The sequence below is a fragment of the Parambassis ranga genome, chromosome 2 (assembly GCF_900634625.1).
Source record: "Parambassis ranga chromosome 2, fParRan2.1, whole genome shotgun sequence".
Taxonomy (NCBI): domain Eukaryota; kingdom Metazoa; phylum Chordata; class Actinopteri; family Ambassidae; genus Parambassis; species Parambassis ranga.
Window position 1 is genome coordinate 44,954,973 of NC_041023.1, and position 24,239 is coordinate 44,979,211.

The 24,239-nt window shown below is 46.1% G+C and overlaps 1 protein-coding gene across 1 annotated transcript in view; it reads left to right on the forward strand.

Moving 5' to 3' along the window:
* Nucleotides 1-3,151: 3,151 nt before the first annotated feature.
* The window catches only part of grin2da (glutamate receptor, ionotropic, N-methyl D-aspartate 2D, a), a 95,380-nt gene continuing 74,292 nt past the window's right edge, over nucleotides 3,152-24,239 (forward strand). The window contains exons 1-6 of the mRNA XM_028420049.1: nucleotides 3,152-3,622; nucleotides 5,350-5,487; nucleotides 10,006-10,212; nucleotides 15,281-15,306; nucleotides 16,003-16,218; nucleotides 19,728-19,868. Coding sequence (XP_028275850.1) covers nucleotides 3,152-3,622; nucleotides 5,350-5,487; nucleotides 10,006-10,212; nucleotides 15,281-15,306; nucleotides 16,003-16,218; nucleotides 19,728-19,868 — 1,199 coding nt within the window. The remainder of the gene's footprint in view (nucleotides 3,623-5,349; nucleotides 5,488-10,005; nucleotides 10,213-15,280; nucleotides 15,307-16,002; nucleotides 16,219-19,727; nucleotides 19,869-24,239) is intronic.

The following is a 24,239-nucleotide window of genomic DNA, read 5'->3' on the forward strand; positions in this document are numbered from 1 at the left end:
ATAATCATGTCCTCTGCAAAGATAAGACGACATAAAACAAGATGAGATTTTAACGACGCTGGTGGGAAAGTGGGTCACTGCAGCAGCAAAGAGGAGAAAATAAAACAACTGCAACACTCGGAAAATTAGAGGAAAAAGATAACAAGCTGCTGTTATCTGCATTAATCAAAGTGACAGTATCAGCCAGAAATCAGCTTTATTCCCCAAACTTTCAGCCTTCTCTCATCTACGTGAGATATCATAAACCCCGAGTAACCTCAGCACGGCACAGCTCCTCCGTGACGGGCAGACAGTTAAATGATATCTTTGTGGCTGCAGCATGTTTTTTCTCAGCCCGCTGAAAGCTGCCGCCGTGCCAGAACCTTGCCAGAACCTTGCCAGCTGTCTGGCTCTGCTGCTTGGCAGCCTGCAGCCCTCGGACCGCTCCACGTCCTCCACGCAGCCGAGGCTGATGAGTGTCAGCAGCTTGAGCCTGCACAGACAGTACAGCCAAGGCCAACAGCGTGACTAATGGCTGGTATTAAGGATGTGTAGCGTCCCAGGTATGATTCACAAGCAGGCTCCGTCAGCCTGCGTTAACTTTTCATCCACAGGGACTGGAAACACCGCTCCACTTTAAATCAGTCCTAAATGAACCCTCTGCTTTTGTATAAATATAAGTGTTGCAACGTTCAGAACATGGAGGGATGGATAACAGTGCTGTGTTTGATCTCACTCACTCCCTACTCCCCATGTGGGGAGGGGAGTGCAGTGTAGGGCGCCATATACCTCCGTCATTTTCTGTCGCATCTCCGATCTCTGCCAGCTGAACAAGCAGTTATAATTTGTGCCGTTATAGCCCGATATATGTTTTATGGCAAACATTAATAAATCAAACACAACCGGTCATGCTACATTCTACCCTCCTTAAACGGAGCTGTTGCCGGCGACACGTGTAAACTACAACTAACTACCGTAGCTCTGGTTATGTTCACAACGGATTCTTTCCATCGCTATTACATTCATTACGGTAATAACCACATTGCGTGTGTGCCCGGGGCGGGAGTTTAGTGGAGCGTAGGAGAGTTGATGTAAAATAGTTTGAGTTTAATTTGTCTCTTGTTGTCTTGTCGCTGCACATTTATAGTTGTGGTTTATAAAGAGAAATGTGATAAAAATTCAAATCCGTTTTTTTTACTTCTCTTGTTATTACACACTGTTCTGAGCATTTATAACATAATAATAATTCATCTGTCAAGAAAAACAGGTAAAATAATTAATACAAAGAACATTTTCTGACAGAATCATTCAAAAGTAGTGAAAGGGTTAAACCATCATTATATTTATAAGACAGGTGACATAACCTGTTCTTTTCAGCCGGTCTGTGCAATGCATGATGGGACATATCGCTAAAAGTATGGACACTACTTTTCCAGATGCATTGTGGGATACATTGAGGGCCCTATATGGGGTCTATCATTTCTCACTAAGAATTCGGACAGCACTACAAAATGGCGGAGGCTCTATATAGACCCTATATAGGACCATATGTAGTGATCAGGCAGTGACTTCAGACACAGCCCATGGCTAATGAGGCGCTAAAAGCTGCAGTTCCTCTAGTGGCCACTAGAGGCTGGTTAAAAAAAATGCATGTTAGTCCTGTGACGTCATGCTCTGCAGTGATAATAAGAGAAAACAGACATACAAGAAAAGCTTATGAAATGAAAATAGAGAAGAGAATTTAGAAATAGAACAATTTGAAAATCAATGAGTGAATAAACACAAACAGTGAAGAATAAGAGATATTTGACATATTTAATATACAGGCTTGGAGTCTGCTGATGTTTAAACGTCGTGTGCTTCAGTGAACAGGTCTGGGTGATGAGCGGACAGCAGAGCCCGCTGAGCTGGGCCCAGCTTCATGGATCCATCCTGTGACGATCTATAAATAGCTGAAGAATGTCAGATGGAAAATTCAACTTTTTCCCTTTTTACAAATGTCAGCTGACGTGACTGCGTTCAGTGACCCCGAGTGTGACGATTCTGTTTCCTCCTCACTTCTCCAAAACACACTCTGCAGCCGCACCCCCCCCACACACACACACACATACACACTCCTCTTCATCCTCCTCCTCCTCCTCCTCCTCTTCATCCTCCTCCTCCTCCTTCATCCTCCTCTTCATCCTCCTCCTCCTCCTCCTTCATCCTCCTCCTTCATCCTCCTCCTCCTCTTCATCCTCCATCACCTGCAGGTCATTTCTCTGTTTCCTCCTCTGCTCCTCTTCTCAGTGGACTCTGTGCTCCTCCTCCTCCTCCTCCTCTTCCTCCATCACCTGCAGGTCACTTCTCGCTTTCCTTCTCTTCTCAGTGGACTCTCTGTGGTCATCCTCCTCCTCTTCATCCTCCTCCTCCTCCTCCTCCATCACCTGCAGGTCACTTCTAGCTTTCCTTCCCTTCTCAGTGGACTCTCTGTGGTCCTGCTCCCGCCTGCTCCTCTGGGCCCGTCCACACGCCGGCGTGCTGTGACTCAGACCTCAGCCTGTGCTGCATTGTGGGAAAAACACACATTTGTTGAGATGAGAAGCAGCCTTGTGAACTTATTGTCTCCGAGGAAACGGCCTGAGCTGCATGATGTGCTTCCACACAGAACACAGGGACGGCTTTATGATGGTCATGGTTTGTGTGTTTGACCTTCATATTTCACTGTGGAAGAAGTCTGTCCTGTCCTTCATCAGACTTTACAAAGGTTTACTGGGAAGGGAAGCAGGGTGTCCACATACTTTTGTCCATGTGCTAACCTACTTAAGCTTGTTTGACTGTGTGGTTTCTGCTGTCATGTTTGTGGCGCTGTCAGCGGCGCTCTGATGGCGTGGGAGCCGGAGCGCTGCGCCAGGTGATGAGGCGTGATGTGTGTCATTCACCCAGTAACCCCCCCTCTCTGTTTCCTCCTCAGGGTCTCCGCTCCTCATCAGGTGAAGCACTGTGAGCCGCCGACCCCCCACCCCCACCCCTTCCCCTCCTCCCTCCCCCACCGCCTTCCCCTCCCCCCCCTCCCCCGAGAGACGTCACCCACTACCCCAAAAATCACCCCCCCCTCCACCCTCCACCCCGCCCGGGCCTCACCTGCCAAACCCCCCCATCAGACAGCTGCCACTGGCCCTCCCTTTACCCCATGGTGGCCCCAAGGCCCACCCTCTCACTGCTATTGGCTGTCCTGGCCTGCACGGGGCCCGCGCGCCCCTCGCCCCCCCTGCTGCTCCGGCCCCGGGAGAGAGAGAGGGACTCGGGTGGCGTCAACATCGCCGTGGTCCACTCGGGCTCCTCCCTGCTCCCGGAGACGGCGGCGGTGGGAGGCGCGGGGGTCGGCGAGCCGGGGCTGGGGCCCGGTCTGGGAAGCGGTCTGGGAGCAGGAGGAGGAGGAGGAGGAGGAGGAGGAGGAAAGGGAGTAACAGATACAGCTTCGTTGGCAGGAGTGGCTGAGATGGCCCCCTTTCCCTCCTCATCATACCTGGCGGCGCTCATGGGGGAGTCGGTGATGACGCCGTCGGGTCAGGCCAACGTCATCTACCTGTCTGTGAACGAGAGCAGCCCGGGCACGCTGCTGCTGCAGCTGTGCGAGCTGCTGGCCACCACTCCTCTGCAGGTACCCTCACTGTGTTGATGTGTTGTCGAACTCATATATACGCATTTTTGTCCAAGGTATACACTGCCGGTCAAAAGTCTGGGGTCACCAGGCAGTTCTACAGCAGTTCAGCTGTTTGAATGGTAGAGTAAATGTCATAAAATACGCAGATAAACAGCTGAGCATGCCCTCCATCAGAATTCTTAAAGGTAGGGGAGGGGATTCTGAAAACTCAGTGAGAGTCAGCCAGAATTAAAGTAAACACACGCCCCTTTCTCTTGGAGCTCACCCCGAAGCCACGCCTCCAATCACATGGACGCGCATCACCTGAAGACGAGTCTGTGACTTCGGCCATCATGCACGTACCTCTCTGGTGCAAAGAGCAGGAAGAAAGTGACAACCAGCCAATACTCCGCACAGGGTCCACCCGGAGGATTGGCTGATGTTTTTAGTGTTTTATAGCTTCAGATGATTCATATTCTTCACTTTAATGTGAAACTGCCGAACTAATCGGTTGCTATCGGATTGTAAAGAGAAGTTACAGTAATTTAACAAAAAGTGCATCAGAATGAAATCTCCTACCCTACCTTTAAAGAAAAGTCTGCCCCCTCCTGTTAGTCCTGATGTACTACAACGATCTGCGGTTTAGAGGTGTGGTGTTGGGGTGAGGGGGGGGGGGGGGGGGGGTCATTGTGGAGGCCAGTAGGGCTTCATTTGACTGTTGACGTTGGCGTTCAAAAGGCCAACAGCGTTCTAAACGCCAACTTCAACAGCAGAGCTAAGAAATTAATTCCTCCAGTGGCCACTAGAGGCATGGTTTCAAAAAGTGAGTCAATCCCCATAGACACATTCATGTTAATGGATCATCAGGTGGGTGGGGTAGGCTGGGAATGGCGGGGGCACAAGATTCGCCATGGTAACATTTCATTCATGTCTATTGTGCTGTTTGTTCATCCGTTCACTCATTTCTTCATTCATCCATTCATAGTATGAGTGATGGAGTCTTGTGGCTGGATGGGAGCTGCACACACGCAGAGGTAACAACACACTGTCCTGTTCCTTATTCATTCACTCATTCATTCATTCACTCATTGATTCATCAATAGAAACTGGCATCCTTCATGCATCAGCTTGTCATCATGTCAGCGTCTGATTAGAAAGGCCTTCGATCCGTGTGTGACGTTAACTCTTAAGTTAACGCTGACGGTCTTATTTGCAGGTCCCGTCTGTAACACGTCTGTGTATGAAACGCTTCCCTGTGAGAATTGAGCTGTCAGCTGCACTTAGCTTCAATTTGCTTCCCCGGATCACTACAAGAAAAACAGGCGTTAAAGACATCAAGCCAGCCTCAAATTACCAGCGCTCCACCTCCGTCATTATGTAAAGTAACAGCGGCAACATCGCTCATTTACCCCGAGCGTTAGCTCGCTGACAGGGTTTCTATACACAGATAAAAAACTAATCATGGAGAGCTGGGTGGTTTTAAACAGCAGCCTGTTGGAGCATCAGACAGGAAGTCTGTCCACAGGCCTGATCACTTTAAAACAGCCTGTCCACAGATAGATATTCAGCACAGACGGAAGCTCGGAAGCACTCACGTTAGATAACAGGAGGTGTTATCTAACGTGAGTGAACTCATTGTTCTAATATGTTGCTCACTGATTCAGCCTCTAATGTATTTGCAGCATAAAGGGAGCTTTGATGAATGCGGGCTGATGTAACGCCGTCTGTCTCTGTTTTTCTTCCAGGGTTTGGTGTTTGAGGAGGAGAGGCCGCCGCCGCCGAACCGCGCCCCCCTGGCCCCGATGCTGGAGTTCGTCTCTGCTCAGACGGGGGTTCCTGTGGTCGCCGTCGGCGGAGGGGCCAGCCTGGGACGGGAGCCACAGGTAAAAACAAAAGGAGTTACTGATGGTTGCATCATGGACTAAATAACAGTGGAAGGAAGACAAATCTGTGTCAGAGACAATACAGCTAACGGCTAACACAGCTAACACAGCTAACACAGAGGGTACAGGCATCATAACTTGAAGAGAAAAAGAAAAAAAATCTTTTAAAAAAGTGTAAAAATATATTAATCTCTGTATTCTGACTTTAAAAAAAAAAAACTTTTTTTACCAAAACTGGATACAAGCTAAAGTTTTGCCTATTTGTATAAAAAAAAATTATTTTTTTTTTTTGTATTTAATCTGTGAGTTTAAAGTCATAATCCTGACCGAAAAGAACTGTTTTTAAAAATGTTCCTTTAATTTCAAAATTAAGAATGTTTTTTGGCAGAATTCTAAAATTCCAATCTTTATTCTGCCTAAGATGGAAAAAATGGAAATTTAAGCATATATATCTGTTCAGACTCGGGTCCACAGCAGTACTGTAAGATTTTGCCCACATGAAGTATGTTGGTGGTACTGCAGCAAATAGAGCCAGTTCCTTTGTAGTGGCGAATGGTCAACTTTGAGGCCACGCCCCCACTGCACCGTAAAACTTTTGAAAGAGTTTTGGAATGCGTCTATTCCCTATGGTGTCCTGAGTGCACACAGTGAATTTCAGATGGATTGGATGAAATATGCGAGGCGTGAAAAGTTTTGTAGCAGGGTCACACATCGCCAAAAATGACCACCAAATTCAAGATGGCGGACTTCCTGTCCAACAGAACAATGAGAACTCTGGGGAAAGTCAAACAGTGGTTTTACAGTTCGTGCTGTGAAGCTCCATCAGAGTTTTCGTAGGCTCTCAGATTCAGAACATTTCTGCTGTGAGCTCATCAGTGAGCGCTGACGAAGAAGAGTTGCTCCAGTTCTGTCGTCAGTCATGTGACATCATTTGGAGCCCGGTGTGTGGAGAACAGACTCCTCTCCTGCTCAGGCTGCTGCAGCTCAAACCATGAATCACAGTGAGTGCAGTGTCACCTTGTTTAAAGGACGCTGGCGGTTACAGACTAATGAATGGGCATCATCTCTCCAGCTGTTTAATCTGTGTGACAAAGGCTAACGTTCAGCTGACGGACATTAGCGATAAGCACTACATCAAGCTAACAAAGCAGTTCAGCGTGACAGGTGTGATGTTTATTAAGTGGAGCCAATTAGTCTGAAGTGGATCATCTGAAAACATGTCATCAGGAGCCGCTCACAGGGCGGACTGATCACTTTTCTACAGCTCCGATGTTCGAGTGCTTGATTTTTTGATTTGCTGTTCATGAAGCTTCACGACACTCAGAGCTCCTTGTGAGAGAACAGGATTCTTAGAATGATGCCCTGATGATTTCTGAGAAGTTTTGCTCACAGTGAGGTCAATGACTGCTGTAAGAGCGATCCTGCAGTGAACCACTCCTGAAGTGGAAAATATTAGATAAGCTAAGACGCTCTGTGTCCCGCCGTGTCACACAGGGACTCATCAGACTCTCAAAGTGTCTGTGATTGAAGCAGAAGGTTGAACTCTGGTACCAGCCTCTCCACAACCGTGTTTTTTCTGAAGCTAAACCTGTAATTTAACCCCTAAAGTGGAGAAAAATGAGAATCCATGTGTTTTAAGCAGCACTTTTGTCCGACCTCTCATGGGGACACAAAGATCGTCCTTCAGCATCCAACATGTCTGTGTCATCAGTAGGGGTGGGAATTGATACGTTTTTAACAATATCAATTCTGCCTATCAATCCAATTCCTTATCAATTCTCTTATCGATTCCTGAATAGTTTATTAAATGGCAAAAAAGAAGTTCTACACAGTCTTCTGCACCAAAAGCAATCTTTGATTTTTCCCAACCTTGTGTCTGCACACGACTGAGAGATGTTTATATGTAGCTTGGCTTTATTAATAAAAAAAAACTGCGTATGCTGCAGTTGCAAGGCGACAGTATGCTAATGCAGGATATTATGTGAACGTTACCATCGTCAATGGAGGTCGGAGTGGAGCTTTGGCTAGCGACGTTAGCATTCTGCAGGCAGTCGAACACATGACATTCTTGGTATTTAATTCCATGCTGGGTTGACAAATGTTTTAGCATGTTGCTCGTATTTGCACCCTTACATGATATCATGCTAGAATCGATAACGTAGGAGGCGTACAATTCCGATGGAATTGGTCAGTTGGAACCGGTTCTCGATTCCCATCCCTAGTCATCACCCCCAAGTCTCTGAAGACCTGATCGGACTCATCCGTCACCATGTTGGCAGCACCTGAGTCCACCTGAACTCACGTTTAATCCAACTACAGGCAAAGAGGTGAAGCAGCAGTGGGGAAACATTTGTGACAGCTCACGATGTCACAGCAGCTTTAGTTATGCAGAATGTGAAGTCTGAATGTAATTAACCCCGTTCATGGACTCTGGAGGCTGCTGCTGATTTAAACTGAACAGATCAGGAGTCAGGAGTGCACCAGCTGTGTTTACACCTGGGTGTGATGTTAGGACTGAAAGTTATGACTGAAGCCCTGGATGTGCTGCCCCTCGGTCTGACTTATGTTTGATGCAGGCGTAAGGGGGAAGATCTAAGGTAACAATAAAAGGAAACAGCTGCAGTGTGTGTCGTTAACACAGAGTGCCCTCACACTCGGTGTTATTGTTGGAATATATGGGACCCACTTTTTACCATTTAAACTTTATTTAAACCCTAAATCTCACGGTTCAGATCAAGTTGTCTTTTTATTATGTTTCTTGGTTCCTTCCTGTACTTCCTGTTTTATTTTGGTAATCATTGTAGTTGTTTGGACTTCCTGTCCCTGCTCCCATTGTCCCCACCTGTCTCTCCGACCGGTGCTCTCCTTCTTCTCTGGTCAGTTTACAGGATTTTAGCGTGAGTGTTTGATTGTTTGCATCATTGATTGACACTCTGTGATTAATCAATCAATGTATTCAGACATTTCCTGACCTCTTAACCCTTCATCACCCTTCATCCTTACATATAAAACGTTCGGATGTGCTGTCAGAGGGGTCAGAAAATCCCTCCTCAGTGTTTCATTGTTCTTAGCAGGCTGCTGCTTAGCGTTAGCCGTAGAGAAGCAGAATGATGCTTGTTGTTCCTGTTCCGCTGCGATTCAGGCGGCTCTCTGAGTGTCTCTGCTTTTGAGAAATAACTAAATCCGTCCCTAATTGCCTGCGGGACTCTCTGTGATGTCAGTTTCCTGATAAAACATTAGGAATCAATCAACCTTTCTGCTTCTGCATGTGAGACATGGGAGCCGACGTCAGTCACTCTTTGTTTGAGCTGAGTGCTCACATGACAAGCAGAGCATTTGATTTTAGCTCCTTCTTCCGATGGGACACACACACACACACACACACTTATTGATTTGTGTTCCATGCTACAGCAGCACCGCTCTCAGATGACGAGCCTACATGATAAATCAGGCTGCTGGTTTGATATCTGACCCAGTTTGGTGCGGTGTAACCCGGGGTGAGCCCTGCCGGTGCAGGAGGATGGCCCCTCTGTGATCAGCCTCGTGTGTACTCTCATGCGGAGCCTTGATGATTAATTCAAGCCCTCCGTCTCTTTGTTTAAAGATCTAAATAATTATTGTTAACAGCTCCCATATAAAGCTCCTGACTTCATTCCAACTTTCAGCCTTTATGGATTTTTCCCATCCTGCTGCTTCGTTCCGGTTTGAACAGAAACATAAAGGCAGAACAGCCGATAGAGATGAATCCCCGTGTCTGTCAGGAGCGAGAGGCTGCTCTGCCCACAGTAAAATGACTGCAGAAGGCCGACATCCTTTCTCATTCTGAAGCCGAGGACGTGTAGAGACAGACAAGAGCTCCGTGTTACAGGACGCACAGTCAGAACAGTGTGTATGAAGGGCTCCAACTTCAGCCAGAAATGGCCTGAATATGGTGCTGGTGAGGCCTGGTTAGTGAGGTGATTCCACACAAACCGGTTTGGACACACACCTCGTCCTAAATCTGATGTGTTGATCTGATGTGTGGGTTATGCAGCATGAATGAGAAGAGTCAGGGAGCATTGTCACCATCAGGCTGCTGCCAACATGTCAAACCTGGAAACGCTGAAGGGAAGAAGCGCTGAAGCGTCTCACACAAATGTCCCACTCTGTGTGAGACACATGTGGCATGGGGTGTCAGAGGACAGCCGTGTTCACACATGAACGTCTGCTGACACACACTATGAATGTGAAGATGTGATCAATAGTTGATTGATATGAACGCAGTCATGCTATGATCAGAGTTTGTCTTAAAACACACAAGTTCTTAACATTAAAATGAATTTTACAAGCGTCAAACTGTCCGCTTCTGCTGTTGCCATCTTCAGTTACCATGGCGACGAGTCCCAGTCCCTGTTACACCCGGCCTGAGTGGCGCACGGGTCAGAACCTTCAGTTGAACGTTCAGTTCTAAGTGGGATGTGAAAAGGGGACGGATAGAAAATGTCTCCTCACCACGTCCCCTTCCTTTTTTTCTTTCAGGAAAGCGGCTCCATCTACCTCCAGTTCACCTGCTCCACGGCGCTCCAGCTGGAGGTCATCTTCGAGGTGCTTGAAGAGTACGACTGGACCGGCTTCTCCGTCGTAACCACCCGGCACCACGGCTACGAGGACTTCCTGGCCATGGTGGAGGGCATGACGGACGGCTCGTTCATCGGCTGGGAGAAGAAGAGCGTGGTGGTTCTGAACGTGACGGACGACCCGGGCGGGGCGCGAACCAAGCGGCTGCTGAAAGACAACGAAGCGCAGGTGAGGGCGGCTTGATTGTTCTGGTGATTTATTGACGTTTCTACTGCACACGTCAAGGCACAAGAGTCCGTCTTCCTACCGTGAAATGGATTCTTGTGCAGCCTGAGGCGACAGACATCAGAAACATTCTGATGTACCATCAGTTCATACGATGCTGAGGACTTAGACAGATGTTCACCAGAGAAGCAGAGGTGCTCATGTGACCACACGGTATCACAGCGCTGCAGGTTCTTGGTGATCAGACGGGAAGTAAGGCGGGATGGCGATCCATCCATCTCCCAACTTTTAACAGCATTAAAGGTCGCAAACGAGGACACGTCTGTGCATGTATGAATGCACACAGTGCAGAGGAGACGGGGAGTAGTGACCTCGGCCATGTTTGAACACATCTGATATGGAGGAAGGAGTTATGGAGGGCGCTGATGGAGCCGCGCCTCCTCCGCCTGCCGCCTTTTCTACACAGTTTCATTCACATTCAGTCCTCGCTCTCATCCTTCAGTGTAAATGACCTTTGTTAAAACGAAGTCCGACAAAGAAAGAAAGCAAGAAAGTGAGCATGATGTAATGTAATGAAAGGGATATGAAGATGTGAGCGTGAGGAGGTGAAGCAGCCTCGTGGTTAATGGGACTGTGCATTCGATCAGATCTGGATTCAGGCTGCAGCTTCGGTTTCAAACCGGCATGTTCCGGAAATGTCAGCTGTTCCTACAAACCACGGTTCCAGAATCAGCTAAATGTCAGGTGCAGCCAGTGTGAGCTGCTGTTAAACTCCTCCCACCCCAGCAGCAGGGAACATGAGCGGGGCGCTGAGGGTCTGGAGGGTCTCGGCGGCTTGGTGCTGCAGGTTCATCCATCTGAACATGATAAATATGAACACACGTCCTGCGTGTTCACCTCCCCTCAGGGCCGGCGTGCCGCAGAAGCAGAGTGAATTATTTCCCGTCACCTCTTTTTCCTTTATTAATTGGTCAAATTGATCTTCAGCATCATGACCTACGTTCTGACGGGCTTTGAAGCCGAGAAGGTCGATGAGCTGGGAAGCTGGAGAGAGAAGTTCCAGATAACGGCGTGTTATCATCTGACCAACACACGGAAACTTCTTATAGATAAGGTTTGACAGGTCTTCTAGATTAACCTCCAAAGATCTGAGTGCAGAGTTTTTTGTTTTTTTACAGAATCTTTTTAACTGTTTAAATGATAAAATTATATTTTAAATGAAATCATGCAGAGTTAAATGCACGATGCATTCAGTCCATACATACAAACCTGTTTTTCCCTGATTTTTTTTTTTGGTCCTTCTTTGATGAATCTGTTCCCACTTTGAATGACTCCACGCTCAGCAGATATGTGCATATATTCCAGCCACAGTGGGCCAGCTCAGCAGCCCGGCCTGTCTCCTCTGAAGCCTGCTCTGCTCTGCACCTGCTTTCTCACTGAAGTTGAAAATATTCATGAACTTCTCGGATCAATAGCTCATAAAAGAAGGCGCAGTGCACTTCATGCTTTGGCTAGAGGGGGGGGGGCTGCTCTGCTGTGCTGACACCTATATACATGAATCTGTCTATATATACATGAATCTGTCTATATACATGAATCTGTCTATATACATGAATCTGTCTATATACATGAATCTGTCTATATACATGAATCTGTCTATATACAGATTATACATGAATCTGTCTATATACATGAATCTGTCTATATACATGAATCTGTCTATATACATGAATCTGTCTATATACAGATTATACATGAATCTGTCTATATACATGAATCTGTCTATATACATGAATCTGTCTATATACAGATTATACATGAATCTGTCTATATACATAAATCTGTCTATATACATGATTCTGTCTATATATACATGAATCTGTCTATATACATGAATCTGGCTATATACACTACTGTTCAAACGTTTGAGGCCAGTTTTACAGCTTCTCTGATCAGCACCAGGGTTTTCTAACCATCAATTAGCCTTTAGCACGATTAGCTAACACGATGTAGCATTAGAACCCAGCAGTGATGGCTGCTGGAACAGGAACCTTTGAATGGTAGCGTAGGTTAAAATGTCCCCTCCGTGGCTCCATACTTCAGACTTTTAGCTGCATTTAACCCTTTGTGCGCCGTTCGTAAACACTACCCTTTCCTGTTGTTGTGGACGAAAAACGTTTTAAAAATACATCAGATAAATATTTTTTTCATATTTTTTTTTGCATACACCTTTGAATCGATCGAAAGTAGTAAAAAAAATAATTTCCCCCCAGGATTTAACCCTTTAATCACCAATTTCATAAGTGGGCGGGCCAATATATGGAGAAAAAAAATGGCTAATTTTTAATAGAAAAACTAAATGTGGACTGGAATTTTTTTTAACCCTTTGTTGCAGTCTTGGACATGTCAAACATTAGTAACAACCAACATTGACTTTAATGTTTGTTTTCTGTTAAATTTTCTCTCCCTTATGTGTTGTTCGTGGACGTTTTTGTCCCATAGACTTCCATTATAACCACATGTTCTGACTGCACATGGACGTTTTTGTCCACTAAATTCAACAAATTGTAAAATTAGCACACAGTGTACTTTTGACCTATGAAAAATGTTTACATGATATTTCAAAAATATATGTAAAATTAAGCTTGCTCACCAAAAATGATTCAGTTTGCTGACATATAGTGAAAGTTATGGCCAAATTAAACAGTAACATTACTCTTGGAGGACAAAAATGTCCTGAACAGTGTGTCTGTAGGGACACAGCAGTAATCCGTCCTCCATGCATCATCGTGCGTGCAGCTCTTCCATCCTCAGTCCTTTTTTTCCTGCCCGCTCCTCGTCCTCTCCTGCTTCCTCTCTCTCATCATAAATTAACGTGTCTCATAAGCAGACAGTACGTGGACGTGAACAATCTGTATTCCATTAACACCTGAAATTAAAATTGGCCTCCAACGCCTCACCCCCCCTCCAAAGAGTCCATCTGCCTCTCAGGAAACATAAATAAAGCTCCCCGGCCTGACAGGCCTCGCTCTCTCTCTCTCTCTCGCCCTCGCCGCTAATGCAGAATTATTAATCCTTCGTGTCTTTTATGCATAATCTGTGAGGCTGGAGTGCTGCACGGGCCATTTATTTTACTTCAAAGCCTAGCGACGCCAATTAGCATATCGCAGACGTCAGCTGATGATTTGTATCTCCTGTGTGTTGTGACTGGGAGGCGAGATGGCGGCGGCGGCGGCGTGACGTTTCTCTCTTTAAGTTTATTGTTACAGATGAACAAGTGTGTGACAAAGCAGGGACACACACTGCTGCTGTCATCCTGCTAGCATCCAGACTCTGGAGTCGTTTCAGTGATGAAGATGCAACCTCGCAGCGTTGGATGGTTTGAATTCACTCTGCTCAGCTGCACCGTGTGTCACATGGTGAGGAAGAGAGGAGCAGACTCCTCTTCGGCAGCATTCCTCCCTCTAACTCTGCGATGAAGCCGCCTCGCTGAGTGTGAAGCTTTAATTAAGTAAATGGAATACAGAAGGGGAACAGAGCGAACTGTAAACAGTGATGTATTCATTTAAGGATGTTGAACTTGTTATATTAGTTTACACTTCTCACAGCCGCTGTGCAGTGTTTGTGTCAAACGTGCCCTTGTGTAAATGGGCCAACTGTTGCTGGGTAGGTTTATGCATTAGAACTTCTTGGTCCGGGTTAAGAAAACGCTAGTTTAATGGTGTGTGGAGTCTGCATGTTCCCTCGGTGCCTGCATTGGTTTTGTCCAGTTTCCTCCCACACACCAAAGACGTGCATGTTAGCATCATTAGGAAACTGGATGTAGAGAGAGGGTGTAGATGCAGGGTGTAGGTCGCACTGTGAGGCAGGTTCCCACGACGACCGCTGTCAAAGACAAGCTGAGATAAAATTTGTCGCGGGGTCAGAAAGTTAGGATGAGTGTCTCAGAGAGTGACAGCTGCTACGACCTGTCACTCCTCCTCCTCCTCCTCCTCCTCCTCCTCTTCCTCACATGTTGACGTACGAACTGACATCTTTCCAAAGTTTATTAGATCCACGTCGCACAGTGTGTCATGCAATGGTCTTTTAAGACTGATAAACATCGCACAGTGTAGAGCGGCCATTACCCCAACCATGAGGGGGAAACAGCAACATGCAGGTGGACCTCACCAAAACACACAGGCCTGGGGCTGCTGGGTGAAAGACCAACACACTCAGTAGATCACTGTGTCTCATTGGGATGAGGCCGTTGTAAAGTCTGTAAATCAGAATCAGAATCGAGTTTATTGCCAGGTAAGTGAGAATCACATTACTAGGAATATGCCAGAGTGCACTAAAAGCACCAGGGCGACCGTTCAAGGCGCCCTTTTGGCTCTTGAAAATACATTTGCAGATTAGCCCTTCCATCCGGTCCATCTTCTGATGTAATTCCGAGTTCCGAGGTCCCATGAGCCCAGGGTCTTGTTTTGTGTCCACGCTTAGCGGTAGTGCCAATTTGCCAGCAGCGGCTTTTCCAACTTTTCGGTACAGCAGGACAGCTCCCACGCAAGTGCCTACTACCAATGTCCAATAGACGAATAGATCCTCCACATCTTCTAGGGTCAGTGGCTGGAGACATACCAGACGCCAGGTTTCCCAGGAATCACGGACATATCCACCAGCAAATGTCCCTTCAGGGCAGAGGGGTTCTCCCGGTGATGTCTTCCTTTGTGAGAAAATGTTGTCCAATGCACTGAGCGACCAATTTATTAGCTCCATGTCAAAAAAATTATCCTAAGGATAGCAAAGCAGGGTGTTCAGGGAATAAAAAGTCACAAAAATCACAGGACAGGACAAGAGAGAACAGAACAGAGCAGAGCAGAGCGGGAGCAGTCAGAAACACGTCTGCACTCCTTGAAGGACAGATAAGGTGGTCCTTTCTGATCTGCTTGTAGATCATTTGACTCCTGACCTTTGACCTCAAAGCTTTTATTGTGAAATTGAATAATTAGTGGCACAAACAGAAGCAAAGCCCGGCTCTGATGGATCTGTGTGTGTGTGTGTTTCATGGAGAGGGGCTTCGTTCTGATGCGGTTAAGCTCTGTCACCATAAAATATGAAGACCCACGGGGATCTAAATGAAATGTTTTCCTCCAAAATGAGATGTCCAGCGTTTGAAAAATGAGACACCTGCGCTAACGACGTGATTGATGGCACGGAATTATAAAGAATTAGAATTCTGTGTGAAGGATGGAAGGAAGCAGGGAGACACGTCACGCTAAATATACACGCCGGCCGCCCGGAGAGACGTGGTCGGCAGGGATTCGCCTCACGCCGTCCGCTGAGTAGGAGGGATCGGCGTCATCTCGCCGTCTTCTCTGACGCGGTGTTATCCGCGCGCCTGCTGCCATCAGACTCGACTAATTCAGTGGATTGTCTCAGAAAACTGTGGCGCAAATTCTCCTCAAGTGCTTCCTCTGAGGAATCATCTGAAGGACCCTCAGCATCCACACACACACTCCTCCAGTTTTTTACTCCCACTTTGTCTTTTTAATCTCACCCTCCCTCCATTCAATTCTCCCTCTTTAATAATGTATGAAGGGGAAATGCAAGCAGACCAGGAGGCGTCATTTTTCAAGTGCAGCTCCCTGTGGAAGAAAAATTAACAAAAAATAATAAAGAGAGTATGAGAGAGCGCACCGAGCGTGATGATGTATGAATGAATATCATCTGTGTGTGGAGCTAACATTAAAGAGCTTTATTATTCCTGCTCCTCCTGCAGGTCCGTCTGCTGTACTGCTCCCTGGAGGAAGCCGAGCTGGTGTTCCGGGCCGCCTGGGCGGCGGGTCAGGCCGGGCCCAGTCACATGTGGTTCGCTGTGGGGCCGGCCCTGTCCGGGTTGGGCCTGGAGGGGCTGCCCAAGGCCCTGTTCGCTATCCGACCGCAAGGCTGGAGGGACGAGCCGCGCAGGTACGAGCAGAGTTTCTGTTGCAGTTGCAGTCAGTTTTATCATTGAAGCCTAGATGATGTAAAGGAGCGGCGCTGAGGCTGAAAGTTATTTAATTTATTTCATCTGTCAAGAAAAACAAGAAAAATAATGAATGCAAAGAACGTTTTCTGACAGAATCATTAAAAAAAGGAGAACTGTTGTAATTATGGTAGTGAAAAGGTTAACGTGGACGTTTATGTTGACTGACTCACAGTTGAAGGCAGCCTCTAGTGGTCATATTTGGAACTGCAGCTGACTTTTTTTAAGAGAGGACAAAATATTCCTTTAAGTAAACTGTTCCTCAGCAAGTTTCAGGAAATAAAAGTATACTGATATATATATATAGTGATGATATCATGATGCTGAACATCCATCAATCAGCGGCAGGACGTGTTTGAGGCTGGGACGACAGCAGACATGATCCGTTCGATTCGAGCACCAAACCTCCTCTGTTGGTTTGAGACTAAAGATTGATTTGAAAAGCTGCACAGGCTGTCGCTATCTAAGCTGCAGTGTGTGTCGACTGAAACCTGCTGACATCCAGTTTTCTTAAATAACTGAAGAGGATGGACCGTTATATTGAGAAAAGAAATGGGTTTTTGTCATTGTTTATAGCGATGACTGTTTTTATGTATTTTTATTTTTTAGTTTCTTTTGAGAAGCTACACATACAGCAGGTTCTGTTCGCCGGCTGAGCCTTTAAAACCCAACCTGCTGATTTGAAAAAATACAGAAGCATCAATAAACCTTCTCCTTATGTTCATATAAACCGTTCCTGCAGCATTTTAGTGATGGACTCTCTGCTGCAGTCGGACCTGATTTCACCACGAGCATCATCAAGCTAATCTAATCTAAATGGACTGACCAAGAGCGCCCAGGTGAAAAAGTTCAATCCTGTTAAATCCACCCGCAGTCATAAAAGGAGAGGCCGGCGGAGGAAGCTGCAGCTCAATAACAGCCAGCAAAGATGCTCACATTTTTCTAAATCTCAGTGCAGCTGAAGTTCAAACTGAACTGCTGATTTGACAGAAAGCTCAAATACACCAAACATCAGCCCACATGTGACAGGAGGCTGTGGCACATCCCTCTCTGCTGTGACAGGCTGCTGAGACGTTTGGTCCCTTCCAGCTTGCAGATTTCCAGAAATGTGTGATTTGCCTAAACACAGATGCTGCATCGCGGCACCGAGGCTGATGCAGCTCCCTCCTACGGGCCCTGACTGCTGATAGAAGAGCGCTAAACAAGTTCAGATAGATACTTAAGACTCGTGTGGGCTGACTTATTCCTGAGGTCTATGATTTTATTGGCCAGAATATTCTGGACTGTTTAGGTTGGTGAGCTGAGCAGAGTGTAAACCAAGCGGATCAGACCTGAAGTCCATGTGGAAGTGTCAAAACTTGTAGTTCATGCCGCAACCACTGGGGGCTGGCTCCAGAAGTGAGTCATTTCCCATAGACTCCCATGTTAAAACTTCACAGCAAGGAACATGTTTACAGCCTGGTACAAAAACATTCTGTCTCAGATGATAGGTTCTCTTCTAGTGTCAGTTGTATGGGGGTGAATTTTTTTTTCACTCGTTTTAATTATATTACGCATAATTATGGGCGTTGCCGCTTGAGCGTCAGATGGTTGTTGTATCACAGCGTGAGTTTCCTGCTTCCACGATCGCCCGCCCCCCTAAACCCCGCTTGTGCTCCCCCTGTTTGTCCATATTTGGAGTTTTGGTGGATGTGTCAGTGGTGTAAACACCCAGTCCTCATCTAAATCCTCTTTATCGGCTCTAAGGCACAGGTTTGAACTGTTAGGGACGTTTTCCGCTCCTTTGTCCACGACATGTCAGGATTCATCGATCAATCACCGTGCAGAGGGCAGCATATCGAACGCTGACTGTGGGTCACATGGTGCTGCCCTGTCTAACACTCACTGTTATATGTTAGTTCATGTGACGTATAGATGGACGCACAGTGAGGCTTCATATCAACTCGATCACATGGTTTCGCAGCTTAATGACTTGATGAGGATCGCCTGAACGCACCATTAATCGATGGAGTGGGTTGCTTTGTTTTATTGGACACTGGGTGCACCCAGTCCTCACAGTGATAAACACTTGGAGTGTGTCGGCCCTGCCTCGGCGGTGCGCTGTGTGCGTCAGTGCTTTATGACTGCGGCTGCTGAGATCAGCTCTTTAAAGTCAGCGTAACATGGAGGAGAGGATCCCCGTGCTGTTGCTGCTCAGCTGACCACACACTGAGGGCAGCACTTCAGATTTATTCGCTGCGTTGTGAACTGTTGAACCCTCCACTGGCCGCGCCGCCTCGCTTCAAGTGCTGATGTGGAAGTAAAAGATGCTTTATGGATTCAGAATCAGTCACACTTCCAGCACACTGAAGCAGGACGCTGCTGTGGGTCTTTAATGTTTTACTTTGCATCATGTAGAATCAGATGTGATCGGTGCTGTAAATCAGTGTTGACTTTCCGGCCTTATTAAACAGAGTATGGTGGCCTCCTGCAGATCAGTCTGATCTATTATTAAGCCGTCCTCAGACAGACAGACGGAGTCTGTTAATAATGTTTTATTGGATGTGAGGGTGCTCGACACATAAATAAATTTAGACGCGGGATGTTTAGTGTTGTGTCTGAAGTCACAGTGGAATTAAATTATCACCATCAGCTGCTTCCTTCACGCCTCATCATCCATCAGCTGATGTCCAGGATGCAGGTTCACCAGCCGGTGGCCTTTTTACATCGCTCCAGGATCACTGGGACTTTAGAAGAGTTCATATAAAGAAAAATAATTCATAATTTAATAATTAAAGAACGCCCCCTCGGGGATAAATAAAGGCATTCTGATGTTAACGTGCTGGAATGTCTTTGATAGAAAGACATTTTGCTATGAACAAACACATGGATGTGGACAGTGGACGAGGGTCTGTTCATGTTAAAACACCAGCTGCAGTTCACCTAGGGGGCGCTGTGGAGCTAAAGATCATTTTAAAAAGCTCACATTTTTTCACATTTTTATTGATTATACATTAGAGATGAACTCTGAGCTAAGATAATTTAGCATCCTGCTAACGTCTGCTGATTGGTCAGTTCAGATTAGGACGGATGGTGACAGGACATCCTCCATCCTTATAGACCATGACCTTTGACCTTCCACTACCAAATTCTAATCACTTCATCAATACATCAAAGTGAATGGTTAGACTTTAGAAATTGGCGGAATGTTCCTTTAACTCCAGATCAGAATAGAGCCTCGTTTGTAGAAGCAGCTCCATCCAGGGCAGATGTCATTATCTCTCATCATTCAAACGCCTGACGTGTTCTTTCAGATTTCGCAGGTTCAGCTCTAAGTCCGTTTATTCTCCTCATGAATCCGTCGACTGTCCTCCCCCTGCGTTTCTGTGGACCTCAGCAGTGTCAGAACAGACCTCTGCAGACATGTCTGTCTCACGTTGTTCTCTCTCCTCTCTCTCTACTAATCCTTTAGGCGGATTGCCAAGGGCGTCTCCGTCCTCACCCACGGGGCCATGGCTCTGCGCAGGGACCAGGGGGCCACCAGCAGGGCGCAGTACGCCGGCAACTGCCAGAGCGACGGCAACCAGACCCACCGAGTGCCAGACAGAATCAGGTGAGGCGGAGGGTGACTTTGAGTGTGGATGCTGCTCATGCTGGTTAGTGGAAGCAAACAGTGGCTTTAATCCAGCTGCAGAGCTGAGTCACTCCAGGACCCGGAGCTGCAGGCTCTCTTTGAAGGATTGTGTGTTTTTTTGTTCAAAGTTAAACGCTGAAGCTGCTCGTTGTGTTACAGCTGAGAGTGTGTACAGTATCCAGCATTTCCATTTTAGACAGTTTGCCCTTCGTATCCAGAGGGAGAGTGAGGAGGTGTGCAGGGAAAATGAGCAGAGGAGAAGTTTTAACTGCATGCTTGATTGACTGCTGCCGCTCTTTGGCTCCGTCCTCCCCGTGGGGACGCTTTGGAGCAGTCTGGGGTTTTTTTGTGCTCTCGTTTTGAGCTGTCAGGGATGCAGGAAGTGCTCCGCTGGCTCTGGAGAGTCCAGTCCTCAAATTAACTGGTGGTAGCAGCAGTGGCTGATAACACTCACAAATGAATTGAGAATACATGCGCGAAGGGTGGACGGAGGAGTCCGACCCATTAGAGTCTGAAGAGTTCAAAACACCACATGAGGGTGAATGTCCAGTCCTTGAAATAGGAACATGTGCGTGTTTTGCTTGGAAAGGGTCTTATGTAATTTGCGTGTTTTTAGACAAACCTACCTCCAACCAAAACGAAGATCTGCTGCACTTCCTGTAACTCCACCCTGCCTCCTAACAGCGACTTTTCCTTGTCAACCAATCACAGCGCTTGCTGCCAACATGCAGGCCTCAGGCTTTAAAGGTGCTTCCTGGTGTGTGTCTGTGCTGGGAATACAGCCAGCGGCGACCATCTAAAAACTGAGCTGCTGACCGGTGCTGGTTGGGCTGTGTGTGTCTGCCCCAATGCATCCTGGTACATGGAGGCTGTGACTGAGAGATAAACACAGACTTCCTGTGATCTTGTGTAGAATCAGAGCAGCAGCTGATCAGTGCTGCGTGTTTCAGTGCTTTGTCTAGAACCTGGCTTCACCTGATTCCGATGGATTCTGGGCTCCCAGAAATCAAACATGACCGATGTAGTTGTAAAAATGGCTCCCGTGCAGCTCTGTTTGTCCCAGAGTCGAATGCCAGGTGGCGTTTTAGCACATTCAAACCCCACATCATCATCCTCTGTGACGGCGAATCTGCTGTTGATTAATGGAGCGGCACACAGCTCTGAGCGGCCCCTCTGAAGCAGTGGGCACAGCTCCCCTCCATAGTAAATCATTAAAACACAATAGGCTCATATTATTAATTATCCTCTGCATTTATGGACTTTATGTTTCTGAAATAATGAGATTAGATGGGACGCAGCAAATAAATCACGGACACAAGGATGTGCCGGTCCGCCTCACAGTGTGTGTGTCAGTTTGAAAACAACATCCACACACAGAGGACCATTTGCTGCCTAACATCCTCCATTAGTCAGTCATTCTGCTCTGTGTGTGTTCTGACATCTGCTCGCCAAAACACACACACACACACACACACACACACACACACACACTGGCATCACAAATATCAGGATGTAGCAACAGAAGAAAAGGGAGGGAGTGTGTGTTTGAGAGAGAGAGAGGGCAGGAAGTGTGTGAGGTGGAGGTTTGGCAGTCGGAGCTGGAGTGTTGAGAGGAAGGATGGGTGGATGAGGGGGGGTGGAGCTGATGATGATGATGATGATGATGATGATGGTGGTGGTGCTGATTACAAACAGCAGCAGAATGTGAGCAGGTGCAATGAAAGAAATGAGCACAGTCAGGACTCTGCGACGCACACCGAGCAACAAATGAACACACACAGGATAAGGTAAGAGTGCTAACACACCGGCAGCAGATAATAACACAAACGTCCTACACACAGTGAGTCACTTAAACGCACCACGATTAGAGAAGTTTGATCCTTCAGTGGCTAAAAATCGAAGTTCACCCACATGACTTCAAATAAAAACAATCTTTACAGAATTGGAATTAAATATTGCAGCTTAAAACTGTTTTTAATATATAAGTTTAACAAAAAAATCTTTTTATCAAACATTTTTCTGTAGAGTTGTGACGTCTGAATGGGTTGAATGGCACAGACAGAATCTGGAGGCCTGCATCGCTCATAGTGTACATTTCTAATTTATAGAAATATTTATCAATAACTAATATATATCTTGTTTTAAATGTATATTTCCGCCCATTCTTCCTCTCATTGGCAATTCATCAATAATGCTGCAGGTCTGGCAGTGAAAACAGATGGTGTCCGTTTACTTTTGGTCACATTGGGAATCATGATGGAGCCTCCTTTCCACTTCTGCTCTTTTAAACAGACTCATCAGGTGAATCCAGGGAAAAGCAGCCAGGGCTTCATCAGGCATGCAGGAGGATCTAATGCTTTCAGACATCCTGACTGAATGAGTGACAGGCGGGGGGGGCACACTGTCACTCTCTCCAGATAGAAACATGGCGGCAGAATGTAGTACAGTTATATTATTGTATATGGATTCTCGATGTGATGATGATGAGGAAGAACAGAAGAGGATCTTATAATGAACAACAGGTGGAGAGAGGAGGAGGAGGAGGAGGAGGAGGAGAGTCAGACTGAAGCTCAGCCGGTCACCTCCAACCCTCGGGGGGACCGGCTGCTCATCTGGAGCGGAGGCGGGTCACACCGCCCGCTCGCTGTCTGTACCTGGAGTTCTTCACTGCTCAGAGTTCCTCTCTCCTCTTTGTCTATATCTCCCTCACTCAGCGCTGATGTCACAGGTATCAGCAGTGTGAGAGGACTTCGTTGACCATGGTTTCTGCAGGTCAGATCTGTACAGTGGATGTATAGTGAAGGAGTGCGAGGACTCGGCTTCCTCCTCCCTGTGTCTCACCTCCCCTTGTTGCTCATCAACATGTCTGCTCGTCAGCCTCCATCTGTCGTGCTTTTGGCTTCGCTCCTCTCGCTCTCTCTGTTCTGGCTCACACGTACTTTCACTTTCTTTGTTTTCATTAGTGGCTCAGACACCTTTCCTGCTTTCCTGTCAAGCTTTCTGTCACACTTACCGGCGGCTCCTGGCATCCACCTGAAACCTCTCCGTTACTTCCTCCTATCATCCACTCTCTTCAGTTCTTGTAATGTTTGCTAGCAGCAGCTCATTGTGTTCAGTGCTGGAATGTAACGAAGTATTTGTACTTAACCCTTTCAACCCCACAGCCCCCATTTTTAGGGACAATAAAAGCCACACAGGGTGGCCATCTTGAAAATTCTGTATAATATTATAATTATATATTATAAATATAAAATATATATATATATATATAAAATTTAATAATTTTATATAATAATTTTTTAATATTTAATTTAATATATATATATATATATATATATATATATATTTATAAATATAATATATATATTTATATATATATATATATATATATATATATATATATTATATATATATATATTTATATATATATATATATATATATATATATATATACATTTATAAATATAATATAATAATTAATATAATATAATAATAAATATTAAATTAAATAAAAAAATAATTCAATTAAATATATTATAATTATTATATTATAATAGGTTGGACTAAACCCTCTGTAATTTTGTTCCCCTTAATTAGAATGAAATGAAACTTGGCAGAGACAATGTCCACAAGCTTAGCTACAGCTTGATATAACTTGGATGCTTTAACTGCATCATTTCAAGAAGATATTCATTGTAAAAGTGTACATATTCAACAGACAAGGATTTTTTTTATCATTTCTGCTTTGTGCCATCTTAAATTTACAAAGAGCCAGAGGCATACAGACTAATACTTACACATCTGAGCAGATCTCCCAGGTGTTCCCTTTATTATGAGTAATTCAGATGCACCTTGTGGTTGCTGAGATATGCTCTATTCATTTGGGCCATTTCAAGCTGATGCCTAAAAAAGAGGCTTGGGGTAGAAAGGGTTAATACTTTAAGTACATTTAAAAGTTCTTAAGACTTTGACTTCAGCAGTATCGCTGACGTAGCCCTTCTGCTTTGACTGAAGTACCGAGCTTCAGTGCTTCCTCTGACTCTGCTGATTCTTTGATGTGATTGGTTGTGGCAGTCTCTGACTGACAGACGGTGAGTCCAATCAGCTGGCAGGTGTTTCTCTGAGCCCTCCCTGCTGTTTCTACCTCTCAGCCTGGCTGTGTGGTTGTGGGTCGTGGTTGTGGATCTTCCTGAGGTTTCCTGTGTGGACCTTCTGTGTCAGCAGGGACGCCGCGGTGCGGTCCGAGCCCGTCAGGACCTGCAGTCATTCAGCCTTCAGTTTGGCTCCTGCAGGCTGCTGATGCCTTCTCCGCTTCATCCTGAAGAACTCAGACCAAAGCTGACATTTACA